The sequence below is a fragment of the Artibeus jamaicensis genome, unplaced genomic scaffold, assembly GCF_021234435.1.
Source record: "Artibeus jamaicensis isolate MK-2021 breed Jamaican fruit bat unplaced genomic scaffold, CSHL_Jam_final scaffold_614, whole genome shotgun sequence".
In the NCBI taxonomy this organism is placed as follows: domain Eukaryota; kingdom Metazoa; phylum Chordata; class Mammalia; order Chiroptera; family Phyllostomidae; genus Artibeus; species Artibeus jamaicensis.
The window spans coordinates 8,046,928-8,061,159 of NW_026522050.1; the positions used below are offsets into that span (position 1 = coordinate 8,046,928).

The 14,232-nt window shown below is 37.5% G+C and overlaps 1 protein-coding gene across 1 annotated transcript; it reads right to left on the bottom strand.

The window, feature by feature from the left end:
- Positions 1 to 590: 590 nt before the first annotated feature.
- On the bottom strand, positions 591 to 1,532 carry LOC119047740 (olfactory receptor 1009-like). The gene has a single exon (XM_037143218.2). It carries the CDS (start codon positions 1,530 to 1,532, stop codon positions 591 to 593), a length of 942 nt encoding a protein of 313 aa, XP_036999113.2.
- Between the last annotated feature and the right edge of the window lie 12,700 nt (positions 1,533 to 14,232).

The following is a 14,232-nucleotide window of genomic DNA, read 5'->3' on the forward strand; positions in this document are numbered from 1 at the left end:
TGTCTAGTTCCTTGTGTTAAGTACACCCCAAAATCAGAGTTGACAACCCAGCATTTTTTCCATTGATGAACTTAACCATGAGATCCCACATCACTTTTTAAAAATTTTATTTAGTTGTTTTTCAAGTACATTTTTTGTCACTTTTGTTTTACATATCTTTATCAGTGGGAGCTAGATGTCAGTGACAAACATACAGTACTGCATTTTAAAATTCTAATCCCCGGGGGTAAGCTGGAAGAGAATATATATTAGCAGAATGATAGAAAATTAATAACAGAAATAAAATAAAACTTTCGTGAAAATAGTTGGACTGTCATGTGTCTAAGAGGAACAAAATTAAATGGACTGTGGGTTCAAACTACAATATTGGTATATTGCAGAGACAAATCATTACAGGGCTTAATAATATACTAATCTACACTACACTAATTGACTAAATCTATACTTATTGACTAAATGAACAAACAACTAGATACATGAATGGAGAAAGGGGTGTCATTCAGACTCCAAACACTTGAAAGTAGCCTTAGGAATCACACAGTCAGTCTTTCCATTGACATTTCTCCCCCAACTTCTTTCCAGAAAAGAATTCAGGCCCAACAAGTCATCCTCCTAGAAAGAGTTCTGTGGATGGCATCTTTGACCTCCTTGTTCCTCAAGCTGTAGATAAGTGGATTCAACATGGGGATGACTGCTGTGTAAAACACAGACACTGCTTTATTGAGATCCAGGGAGAAACTGGCACTCGGTCGTACGTAAATAAACAACAAGGTACCAAACATGATGGAGACAGCTGTCAGGTGGGAGGAGCAGGTAGAAAAGGCTTTGCGCCTCCCATCAGCTGAGCGGATCCTCAGGATGGCAGTGAGGATGTAAATGTAAGAGACCACAATGGTCAGAACACTAAAGATTCCCACAGCTCCAGCCACGATGAAAACCACCAACTTAACAAGCCCTGTGTCAGCACATACAAGGGAAAAAAGAGGAAACACATCACAGAAGAAATGATTGATGACATTGGGGCCACAAAAAGGGAGGCGAAATGTGTTTGTTGTATGAGTCATGGTGTTCATGAAGCCAATGACATAGGGACCAACCACAAGCTGGATACAGAGACTTTGGGACATGGCAGCTGAGTAGAGTAATGGGTTGCAGATGGCTACATAGCGATCGTAGGCCATGGATGCCAAGAGAACACACTCTGCTGCAACAAAGAACCCAAGGAACCACTGCTGCAAAGCACAGCCCAGGAAAGAGATGGCTTTCCTCTGCAGAAAGAAGTCAGTTAGCATCTTGGGGCTCACAGATGAGGACAAGCACATGTCCACAAAGGATAAGTGGCTGAGGAAAAAGTACATAGGTGTGTGAAGGCGAGAACTGATACATATCAGAATAATCACCCCCAAGTTTCCTGTTAGGTTGATAATGTAGAAACTCAGAAAGAGCAGGAAGAGAAAGACCTGCAGCTGAGGGTTGTAATTTAAACCTGTGAAAATGAACTCAGTGACTCTCGTGTAGTTTTCATTGGCCATTGACTGGTTATGATTTCTCTAGAAGAGCAGAGGTGTCACAGAACATTTGGTGAACATATCTTCAAAATTGGGACACAGCAAAAATATACTGGAAATTGAACTAACAAGGAATGATATGTTAGTTACATGCTGCAGCTAGGAATACAAAATGAAATAGAGACAATTGCAAAAGATCACATCCATGGCTATAATATATATATAACTCTGCAGAATCCGTCAATACATATTAAAAAGTGGAAACCTAGAAAAGAGGAGCAGCTTGCTCAAGATCCTCTCAGTTGACTCACTGAGCATACGTGGTTCCACAATAGACATCTGTCAACTTCCACCTTAGTGAGCTTTACCTGAGTTCACCATGTGGTCACACCCCCAGTGAAATGATATAAGACAGTAGAAGTGAGGCAAGTTAGATAATAAATGAGTAGTTTCTTATCTACTTATCATTTTTTGGACAATTTTCTTTGCATTTTGTGATTATAGCATAAGGCTGAATGCATGTTATCCAACTGCTCTGGCATCCACCTTCTTTCTTCCCAGGAAAGTTACTTGTCTTCACCTGTGAAGCAGGAATAGTAATAGTAATACCAATCTTGTACATTTTTGTGAGAATTAAATGAGATAATGCACCCAAGCCTCTAGCAGCATCGTATTGAGCACCTAAACAAGGGGACAATAATTGTTAATAATTTTGCGTTACATACTTTTTTGAATAAGCCTCCAAGCTAAATAACACTTTATTTTACATAAGAGAGAACTGAAGCTCAATCCAAATTCCTAATGCTACTGAATGACAGAGGTGGACTTTGAAACACCTGTCGAAATGGTCTGTGCTTTTCCCTTTATTACAATGGGAAATATTAATGTATTCACTGTTCCTTTCACTTCAAAAACATCAGTCATCATTCCTACATGAGTATAGGATAACATATTTCTGCTTCCCTGTTTCTGGTGTGGAATTTATAGTTAGTGGCCATTAGTGGGAATCCCATTAGATAAGAGAAACTGTTGAGTTTAAGTACCAGCACAGAGAAGAAAACAGGGCAGGGAAGAAATTTGGAAAAGAGCCTAAATTCTACCATTTCTATATCTTCTGTAGATCCTTATGTCACCCACATTAGGGTGACCTTAGTTAAGTCAGGTGATCTCTCTTAACTTTACTTAAATACTTTATGTATTAAACTTAGCTAAAATTTTTGTCTTTGATCTGTGCAGATTATCACCCACGTAGAATAAAAGGCTCAGTGTACAAATGTTCAGTAAGCTACTTACCCATTAGTTTTTTTAAAAAAACTTATGAGCCCAAGAATATCAGAGTCCAACATAAGACTTACATGATAGTCACTTTTCCTTCAGTTTTCTAATTTGAAATTCATCATTTGACTTTAGCAAGGCCTCCTTGCTAAAAATACAGTTTAAAATGTCTTTGGCTTTGGGGGAATTAAAGAGACAGATGAAATAACCAGTAAAACTGTCTGCCCATCACACTCACCCCTTGTTTAACCCTCTTAAGAAGTCTACTAACTCCCACTCCATTAGTCTGTCTTCACCTTGACAATTGTCTGACGCTTCTCAACTCTTTCCTATCAATCATATTTCTACATCTTCCCAATTCATCTACCCTTTTATGAAAATTTTAGTTTCTTAGTTTCTCTTTTTTATTTACTGCTTAGAATACTACTCAGAGTGGCAGACACAACTTACACTCATGTTCAGTGCACTTGGATAATACCAAGACCATCTGTGCTGGTCTTCCTTTAGGAAGGAAACACCCAGTTGGTTTAGACAGAGGTGGAGTTAAAGTCAGGACTACTTGCCCCCTCACCTTGCTGATGAAATATCTCTGTCCAATTTTATACTTGGTTTGATTCAGCTGCAGAATTTATCATTCTCTGCGTAGGAAGAATCTCTACATAGAAGAATCTCTACATAAGAGATTCTTCATTTATCATCTATCTCAAATAAATGATCTCTTCTTACATCCAACAAAAATGAAGATCATGGTAATTCTGGCTATGAACCAAATATATTATTCATTTTAAGTTTAATTAAAATAATTTATGTTCTCCCAAACTTGTTAAAAATCAAGGAGAATAAATAAAAGAAGATGATTTAGAAGATCTCAACTTACATTCTAACAGGCTCTCTCCTTCTCTGTCAAGATGACAAGAACTATAGTAAAAATGAGCCCAGTTCACCAGGTCTCATCTCTTCCCTTAACATGGTACCTTCACACACAGAATGGGGCAGAAATTCAATAGTCATTTGATTTTATCCTTTATCTTCTTCCAAAAAGAGAATGTGGAAGACTCCACTAAAAATATATATTTAGTCTCTATCAGTTAGGTGCAAGTCCCCTGAAAAGTTGCATCATTTTTGTCTTTGTTATTGTTACTGAAAATACTCCATCCCCAAAAGCATATCATATCTTGGAAATGAGGCCACTAAGGGAAAGTGCAATTAAAGTTTTGCTTCATATCCTAAGTAAGGTCAATGACATCTGTTTTCTGATCATTTCAAGTTTATTTCTAACTGGATATAGACCCTTTCACCTGTAGTTCCAAGCTAAGCAAGAAAACTCTACAAAATTCTTTGTGAATTGAAGTAACACAAGGAGGGTAGTGGCAGTACCCATTCTTCTTCTGCATTAATGTGTTAGGAGCAAGACATAAGAATGTACAAAATGCACTTTCCTTGGATAGAACACCTACCATGTGTTGCCAAAGAAATAATTTTCCCAGGTCTTTGTCCAAAATATGTGAAGTGTTTAACTATTGTAAGCTAGGACTAGAAAAGATAAACTTGCTTTCATTCATTTTTTAAATTATATTCTGATAATGTATTAACTGGTTCTTAAAATTTAGCAGATTACATCTGAACAGTTAGCATATGGCAAGAGAAAATACTTTATTATTGCCAAGAAATACAACAAAACAGAATGCTTATAGTGTTCTTTTACCTCCAAGACAAACAGTATCAGCCTGACATAACAGTCATTATAAAAACCTGAATTTTGTTTCGAGCCTAGGTAAGAAAAAAAAAACACAAGTTCTTCAGCATATAATACAATTCCTTACTTTAGAAAGTTTTGTTTGTTTTCTTTTTTTTAATTTTGTAGGATTACATTATGTTCTATTTTTATTAAATTAATTGGGGTAACGTTCCAGGCCAATGCTCAATCCACTGAGCCATAGCAGCTAGAGCTGTTTCTTCAGTTTTGTATCCCACATATGAGTGAAATAATACAGATCTTGATTTTTATGTCTGACTTCTTTCACTTAGCATGATATTTTCAAGATCCATCCATGCTGTTGAAAATGTCAGTGTTTCATCTTTTTGGGTGGCTGAGTGGCATTCCATTGTACATATGCACTGTACCTTCTTTGTCCAATCCATACCTTCTTTATCCAATTATCTAATAAAGGAAAATTTGGCTGTTTCTATAGCCTTGCCACTGAGAGCTGAGGAGTGAACCAACATGTATGTGTATGGACAAGTAATTTTTGACAAAGAAGCCAAAAACACGCAATGGAGAAAAGAAATCTTCTTCAATAAATGATGCTGAGAAAATTGAAAAAACACACGCAAAAAAACAAAACCACACTACTGTTTGTCATGAATACAAAACCATATTCGAAGACCTGAAACAATAAGTTACATAGAAGAAAACACAACTGTGAACTTTGGTCTTAGAGAGGATTTTACTAAATTTGACCCCAAAGGCAAGGGGAGTAAAGGCAAAAATAAATAAATAGAATTATATCAAACAGAAAAGCTTCTACACAGCAAAAGAAATCACCAGCAATACAAAAAGGCCAACAACCAAATTGAAGAAGGTATTTGCAAACAACAGCTATGACAAGCAGTTATTATTAAAAATATATAAAGAACCCATGCAACTCAACACCAAACAGTCCAATTAAAAATGTGCAGAGGACCCAAGACATACAAACGGCCAACACATATATGAAAAGATGCTCAACTTCACTAGCTATTAGGGAATTGCTCACCAAAACTACAATGAGATACACCTGTCAGACTGGCTATTCTCAACAAGACAAATATAAATAACCAGGTTGGAAAGGTTTGGAGAAACCTCTCATTCACTGCTGGTATGAATGTAAATTGATACAACCACTAATAAAAACAGTATGGAGGCTGCTAAAAAAAATACCTCAATTCAACCTCTATCTGAAAAATTTGAAAACATGAAATCACAAAGATATATGCTGTATTCTTTATATGCTGTATTCTTTTAAGCAGTTTTTTTTCCCATGAGAGGTTAAGTTTTGATAACTTTCTCTCAACTCTGTATGTGAAAAATTTTTATTAAGATATAATGGACATATAACACTATAGTAGTTCCAGGAGTACAACATAATAATTTGATATTTGCACAGTTTGCAAAATGATCACCACACTAAGTTTAGTTAACATCCATCCCTTTGTATAACTACAAATATTTTTCTTGTCATTAGGACATTTAAGATCTACTCAGCCACTTTGAAACATGTAATACAGTATCATTAACTACAGTCATTTATTCCTGCCCTGCAAACTTCTTAAGTGGTACTCTTTTATTTATTTATTTTTTATTTTCAATATTGTTAAGAAGACTTAGAATTACTTATTTTTCCCTTTTTGGGGGGGTAGTAGGTTTTTATTAGCTTCATACTTAAAGAATAATTTGATTAACATTACAATAAAAAATCTCCTCTAGGGTTTGTGAGATTCTTCTTACTTATTTTGTCTAAAACACAGTCAATGTTTTAAATCTAAATATTTGACTCTTTCTTACTTTGTTACAATTTTTGTTAAAAATTGTAGCTTTGATCATCCCTTCCAATTTGATTACTCTGCCTCATCCCAGACATGTACATAATATCTGTTGTTAAATCTCCACTTTATGGTTTTGATATCATTGTTTCTTCTTATCGTTTCAATCATATTTTCCTCTGTCTCTGCATCTTGCAAGAGCTTTTCAAATTGGTCCTCTCACACATAAAACCGCTCTTCTCAGTGTAAATTCTTTATTTAAAACCTCCCCTGTGGCTTTTAATTATGATGTAACATTGTAGTTTCCTTAAAGTGCCTTAATACTTAAAATCTCTTTCATCTCATCATATTTAATGTTATCTCTTCTTCACTTGTTACTGGTTTAATTAACATTACTATTTGAATTCCTCCTATTTAGCTTAGCACACAATTATTTTTTATTTCTATATGTAAACCTGTTTTCAATTTTTCTTTAGGACATATATTTATAAGATTTCTTTTTTTATATTTTATTGATTACGCTCTTCCAGTTGTCCTGATTTTTCTCTCTTTGTCTCCCTACACTCATCAACCCCCACTCCCTCAGAAAATCACCCCACCATTGCTCATGTACGTGGACCACGCATAGAAGCTCTTTGGCTACTCCACTTCCTACACTGTACTTCACATTCCCATGGCTATTCTGAAACTATGTATTTGTACTTCTTAATTACCTCACGTCTTCAACAATTCTTCCACCAACCCCTCCCATCTCAGGACCCATGATTCTGTCTCTGCTCTGCTTGTTTGCTTTCTTTTTTAGATTTGTTGAAAGGCATGTGGTTTTTGCCATTTTATTGTTCATAGTTTTGATCTTCTACTTTTTCTTTAAATATTTTGTTTGTTTATTTTTAGAGAAAAGGGAAGGAAGGGAAAATGAGCGGGTGAGAAACTTCAGTGTGTGGTTGCCTCTCATGTGCCTTCTACTCGGGACCTGGACCACAACACAGGCATGTCCCCTGACTGGGAGTCAAACTACTGACCCTTTCCTTCACTGACCAGCACTCAATCCACTGAGCCATGGCTGATCTTATACTTTTTCTTAAATAAGTCCATTTAACATTTCATATAATAATGGTTTTGTGAAACAAGCAAACAAAATATTACCAGAGACACTGAAATTAAGAACAAAGTGACAATAACTAGAGAGCAGATGGGATGGGATAATTGTGGGGAATGTTGGAAAAGTTTTCAGAAACATCTATAAAGGACACATGGACAAAACCAAACAGGGTAGGATCATGTGTACGAAATGGGGATGGCTGGCATGGGGTGGGAAGTGATGAGGGGAAAATGGAGATAACTGTACTTGAACAATAAAGAAAGTTTAAAAATAATAAAATAAAATGGGATAATGATGACTCCCCCTCAAAAAATAATAATTGTTTGGTGATGATGAGCTCCTTTAGTTTTTTCTTCTCTGGGATTTTCTTGATCTGCCCTCTGATTCTAAGTGATAGCTTTCCTGAGTAGAACAGTCTTGATCATAGGTCCTTGCTTTTCATAACTTTGAATATTTCTTGCCAATCTTTTCTCACCTGCAAAGTTTCTTTTGAGAAATCAGGTGATGGCCTTCTGGGAACCTCCTATAGGTAACTTTCTGCTTTTCTCCTACTGCTTTTAAGATTCTCTCTTTATTTTTAACCTTCGACTTTTTAATTATGATGTGTCTTGATGTGGTCCTTTTTGGGACCATCTTGTTTGGGACTCTGTGCTTCTTGGACTTGTGTCTATTTCCTTCACCTAATTAGGGCAGTTTTTTTTTTTCATTATTTTTTCAAATAAGCTCTCCATTTCTTGATCTTCCTCTTCCCCTTCTGGCATCCCTATGATTCTGATGTTGGTACATTTGGAGATGTCCTAGAGGTACCTTACACTATCCTCAATTTTTTAAAGTTCTTTTTTTCTTCTTGCTGTTCTGGTTGAATGCTTGTTTCTTCCTGATGTTCCAAACCATTGATTTGAATTCTGGCTCTATCTCCTCCATTGTTGGTTCCCTGTAGATTTTTCTTTATTTCCCTTATTGTAAACTTATTTTTTCCTAGGTCTTTTTTATGTTGTTGACACACTCAAAGAGTTATTTGAGCATCCTGGTTACCAGTGTTCTGAACTCTGCATATGATAGACTAGTTATCTCTGCTTTGTTTAGCACTTTCTCTCTGGTTTTGTTCTGTTCTTTCATTTGAACAATGTTTCTTGGGCTTCCCAGTTTTTCAGCCTCCCTGTTTTTGTTTCTGTGTGTTAGGTAGAGCAGCATTGACTCTCTTAGTAGTGTGGCCTATTGTAAAAAAAGGGAGCTGTAAAGGGTGTGGGGTGGGGCCTTAGTTCATCACCAGGGCGGGGCAACCTGCCTCATTGCTTCGTGTCTCTATGTGGTGGGAGGGTTTGGAGAGGGGTCAAAGATGCTGCCTGGCTTCTGGAGGTTTACCTGGCACTTGCTCTGTGTCACTGGTGCCCTTCTATTTGTTGTCCTGGTGTGACTCCTGGAGAAGGTGGATTTGTGCACATGTTAAGTCCATGAAGGCCCTTTAAGAAGAGTCTCCTGAAAATCTGGCACTTTATTCTGCTGTCCCAACCCCTACTGGTTTTTAAAGCCAGAAGTTATGGGGTTTTATCTCCCTGGCACTAGAACCTTGGGCTGTGCAGTCAGGCCTGTAGCTGAGATTGCTTGCTCCCCACATATTCCTCCTGATTTTTGTCCACCACATGTCTCTACACTTCTCCACCAGTCTCTGCAACTCTGCACCTCCCATCCATTGGAAGAATGTGGCTTCTTTAAATCCTTTGTTGCCAGACTTCCATACAGCTTGATTTTCTGATGGTTCTGGGTGGTATTTGTTTTCAGGTTTAGTGCAGTTCTTTCTGTGATTGCACAAGGTTGCAAAGCATGTTTACCTATGCCTCCATCTTGACTGGAAGTCAGAAGATGACATTTCAATAGACACAAATAAATTCAGAGAAATATATTTATTAATGTTAAATAAATTGGTATTAACATAATGAGATTGAGTGCTAAAATGTTTTGGAGCCCATTAACTTCCTCAGAGGTCCTCTCACAATTTTGTACCTCATGCCACATGTCAATGAATTCCGCATGGGATTCGCATGGTATGAAACATGGAGCTTACTTGAACAATTACCCATGAGCCTTTGGAATTTGACACACTGTAGAAAGAAAGGATGATGGTGAAGTGGAAGGCACAGGTAAAGATGCCCACAGATATAAAGTATATTTAGGACAGTGATAAAAATGAAAGCAAAGTGATGACTATGAACTTCCTTATGAAATGGACAGGATCCAAAAGGGAAACAATATAGTTATACAAAATACTTTAACTATGATAGACTTATGTTAGGCAATAAAATGAGAGGGTGATTGTCAGGAAACAGACTATTCCCAGGTGTAGCATCTATCCAGAAGGACAGGGTACAGCTTCTGGCACAAGGCAACTGTGTAAAGCAGAGGCTGACAGGGACCCAGCAAGTGGTTATAGACCAGCACTCAGATTTTTTCTTCTTCTCTTTTTTTAAGAATTGCATATGGTTTAGGAGGCAAGAGAGAAGAGCATAATGCATCTTTTGTGTACTATATAGTCCCTTAAACAGGTCTAAATATTATGATAAAGTTATGTGGAAATCCTAGTTTATAACTAAAGAAAATTATTGGTGGAACTGAAGAGCACTTGGCTAAGTGAAATAAACCAGGCAGTGAAAGACAAATGCCATATGATCCCACCTTTAAATAGAACCTAATCAACAAAACAAACAAGCAAGAAAATTTAACCAGAGACATTAAAATTAAGAACAAACTAACAGTAAGCAGAGAGGAGGTGGGAGGAGATAATGGGGGGAAGGGGAGAACAACTATAAAGGACACATGGACAAAACCAAGGTGGGGTTGGATCAGGAGAGGGAAGCGGGGATGCCTGGGTTGGGGGGATTGGTGGGAGGGAATGCAGACAACTGTACTTCAACAATTAAAAAAATTAAAAGTAAAATATCTGGGGTTTTTATGTTTTATAATGCCTACTGGCATACACAGGTAAGATAAGGTTTATGGTATACTTTTATGGTATAAGGTGAACTTAGAAAGTTTTATTTGAGAAAATACACTGGATTAAAAAAATCCAGAAAAATAGAAAAACAGAAAAATATCCATTTAGAAGACATTTCAATGAAAAGAGTTGCAATTATGTCACATTTGTCTGGCATCTATGCCATGCAGGTAAAATGTGTAATGAATTATAGATTAACCTTTAAAAGCAAAACAAAAATTTTATAAATTATTTTTTAAATTTCTTTATTTAATTATTGTTTAAGTAAAGTTTTCTGTCTTTTACTCCCATCCCAGCCCACCCTCCCAGTGCTCCCCTCCTCCCTCCCATTTCTACCCCCCCTTAGTTGTTGTCCATGTGTTCTCTATACTAGTTCCTGTAAATTCTTCCCCCTTTTGCCCTGAAATTCCCTCCCCTCTCCCATTTGGCCACTATCCCCCTGTTCTCTGTTCCATTGTCTTTGTTTTTATTTTGCTTGCTTGTTTATTTTGTTGTTTAGCTTCCTGTTAAAGGTGAGATCACGTGGTATTTGTCTTTCAGCACCTGGCTTATTTCACTCAGCATAATGCTTTCCAGTTTCATCCATGCTGTTGCAAAGGGTAGGAGCTCCTTCTTTCTTTCTGCTGCATAGAATTCTATTGTGTATATGTACCATAATTTTTTGATCTATTCATTTACTGATGGGCACCTAGGTTGCTGAAATGCATTATAATATCCACTTGGTCAGCAAATAATACTACAAACTCAAGTTTGACACATCAGGTTGTGAGATTAAAACCTATAAACTTTTCATTTTTGGTTCTCATTGGTAACCCTTTCAGAAATTTGTACAAAATTTACACTTCTTACTTGATATTCAGTCATCATGTTTAACATCACTCCCTGCCTTGGATGCAAATATATATCTGTTACTACTGGGTACGTATAGAAAATGGAATTATGGATTCATACGTCCAAAGTTTTTCAAACTATTTGGTCAATATTGATTGGGGTTTTGTACAGTTTTTTTTAAGAATATTTATTTATTTACTTATTTATTTACTTATTTATTTATTTATTTATCTTTAGATGGGAAGGAGAGAGGGAGAGAAACATCAATGTATGGTTGCCTCTAGTGCACCCCCTGCTGGGAAATGGCCTGCAGGAAACTGGCTTACAACCCAGGCATGTGCCCTGACTGGGAATTGAACCACGATCCTCTGGTTCCCAGACCTGCGCTCAACCCACTGAGCTACACCAGCCAGGGCTGGGTTTTTATACAGTTTTTAGGAGCTAATAGTTATTGCATGCATCTCTCATATATGTTTCAGAGATGTTGTCCACTCTTCCGGGTTTGGGTTTCTCAGTAGCAGACTCAGAGACTAGGATTTAGATACAAGTAGTTTGTTTACAATACAATCTTAGGAAGCACCAACAGCTCGATAGGAAAGAGGGACACAGAATAATGAACAGTTTACTTATGCCTACCACTGAATCTTGGTCCCACTGGAAGACTGTATAGATTTTACTTGTCCAAAGAATGAGTGAAGAAGTTGGGGTATTTATGTACCTACAACCCTATATCATGGGTTGAGAGCTATTCCTGCACCTGTTGACTCTCTTGTTGTTTTAAGGTAGCCCATGCATGGATTGAGGACACTACTACTCTGAAGAAAAAAAAAAAAACCCAAACCTTGAGATAGAGAGCTGTTGTGGACTGCTCTGCCTGATTTCAGGAATTGTAGCTCTCTGCCCCTTGTGGCTTAAGGATGAATGAATGACTACCTCTGGAATGTGAGCCACAGAAGACAAAGCTTGTCTCTGGTAACAAATGCTGCCTCAGTTCCTCTCCCTGCCCCCAGAGCTTGGTCGGAAGTCAATGACAGGTAAGACACCTCACAGCAGGGGGCAACCTAAGCCAGACTCATCACCTGGGAGGCCTTCATGGAAGGACTCAGGGGGCTGCAACAGAGAGCAATGGACTCTCACCCCCCAGCTTTGTCAAAGCCCGAGTCCCCATGTACTCTGGGAGAAGTGCTTCCTGGCTCTAATCCCCTTAAGCCTGAATACCTGATGGGGAGAGGTGCGGCTCTTTGCCTAGCCAGAGCATGTCCTGGGGAAAAATCTGGCATCACAAAGACTTGCTGATAAACCTGTGAAATCTGCTCTGCTAAGAGTGCTTTAATTCTTATGATAAGAGTCCGAGAGGAAATGAGTATGTCTCCCAAAGTTTCTGCAGCTCTCTTCCTGACAGACACTGAGTCTGAAGCCCTCAGATCTCTTTGTAATGTTATCTACTGTTTGATCCTTGCCGCCCTGTATTCCTGTGTATTACAGCCCAATAAAAGGCTATGGAAGAGGGCGCTCAGGGCCTTTTCTCCTCAGAGAAAGTGGCTTCTGGGGGCCTTTGTCTCCCCAGAGAAATGGGCCATCCCTCCTCTCCAAGCAGATCACATCATATCTCTGTCATATTCATTCTCATCTGTGGCACTCGAGGGGACTCATGAAGAAGTCGCCCCCACAGAGAGCCACAGGTATTTTCAGTAAAAAAAAAATTATCTGAGTAAGGAAAAATAAAGAAGAAAACAAAAGATATCAGCAAAATAAATAGCAAATATATAATAGAGAGGATCAACAAAACCAGATTTTAGGGTTTTTTAAAGAAAATCTATAAAATTTAATAAATTTTTATACAGTTCAACCAGGGTGTAGATAAGAAGACAAGGCAAAAATAACAAAAAAAGGAATCAGAATATATTCTGATTGTATTCTGAGTGTATTACTCAGCCCTACCCTAGCCAAACTAAGTGGATTTGTGGGCATTTTGTTTCACCCAAGTGTTTGCCTTCTGCAAAGATTTCTGGAACCTCATAATTTCCTTCCACAGTGAAACAAAAGACTGAATCAACTCACCTAAACACGGAAGCACTTGCATGAGTCATTTCCTGAAGAACCTTCTGCTAAGATTAATGAACTCCAGGAATGCTCTTGCTTCTAGTTTCCTTAATAGAAACAGATCTGAAACAGTTATAGGAGTACAGTATATTTTATTAAATGTCTCACGTAAGTTATTCTTTCAATCTATGAAGAAAACTGAGAGGTACCAGAGGTAAAGATCACACCTGAAACTATTCTAAATTCTGGCACCTACTGTCACATATAAACAGCATTGAGACCTGAGCGATGTGGGGGCTAGAGAACATCATGAAGAATTACCTTGAGGGCTGCCATTGGAGTAACTGGATGTTAACACTGTCCCATGTGACATCTTGCTTGTGCACAATTCTCCTGAAACCCTGGGGAATTTGTATTATCAACTCAATTAATCTTAAGAAAAATAAACAAGACTGCCTATGTTTTCATTATACAGCAATGTATAATACCTATGTATGCTGGGAATCTAAAATGGTTCAGACACTGTGCAAATCAGTTGGTGGTGCCTCAAATACACATAGAAATACTCCTACTCCCAGTGCCTAACAACAAAAAAAGAGGCCTTGCACAAAGAGAAGGTGGCCTTTACCAGTCTTCCAGACTGTTAGTACCTCATTATCCACAGAGACATGTAAATGAGTTCTTGCTTTTCACACTCTATTCTTTGATTCTTATTTGCTGAGAATTTTCACCATAAACAGATGCTTAATTTCATGAACTATGTCCTACATCTGCTGAACGGATGATATGTATTTCTTTACTTTATTTAGTTAACTTGTTGAATTACATTGATGGATTAGAAATGATAAACGAAACTTAAATCCATGTATTAAGCCCCTCTGAGATATGATGCATTGTCTTATTATATATCAATAAGTTAAGTATAATTGTGATGTGTATTTATTTATATGTCAATGAAT

Coding starts and splice junctions, on each gene's coding strand:
- LOC119047740 (XM_037143218.2), bottom strand. CDS start 1,532: ATGGCCAATGAAAACTACACGAGAGTCACTGAGTTCATTTTCACAGGT.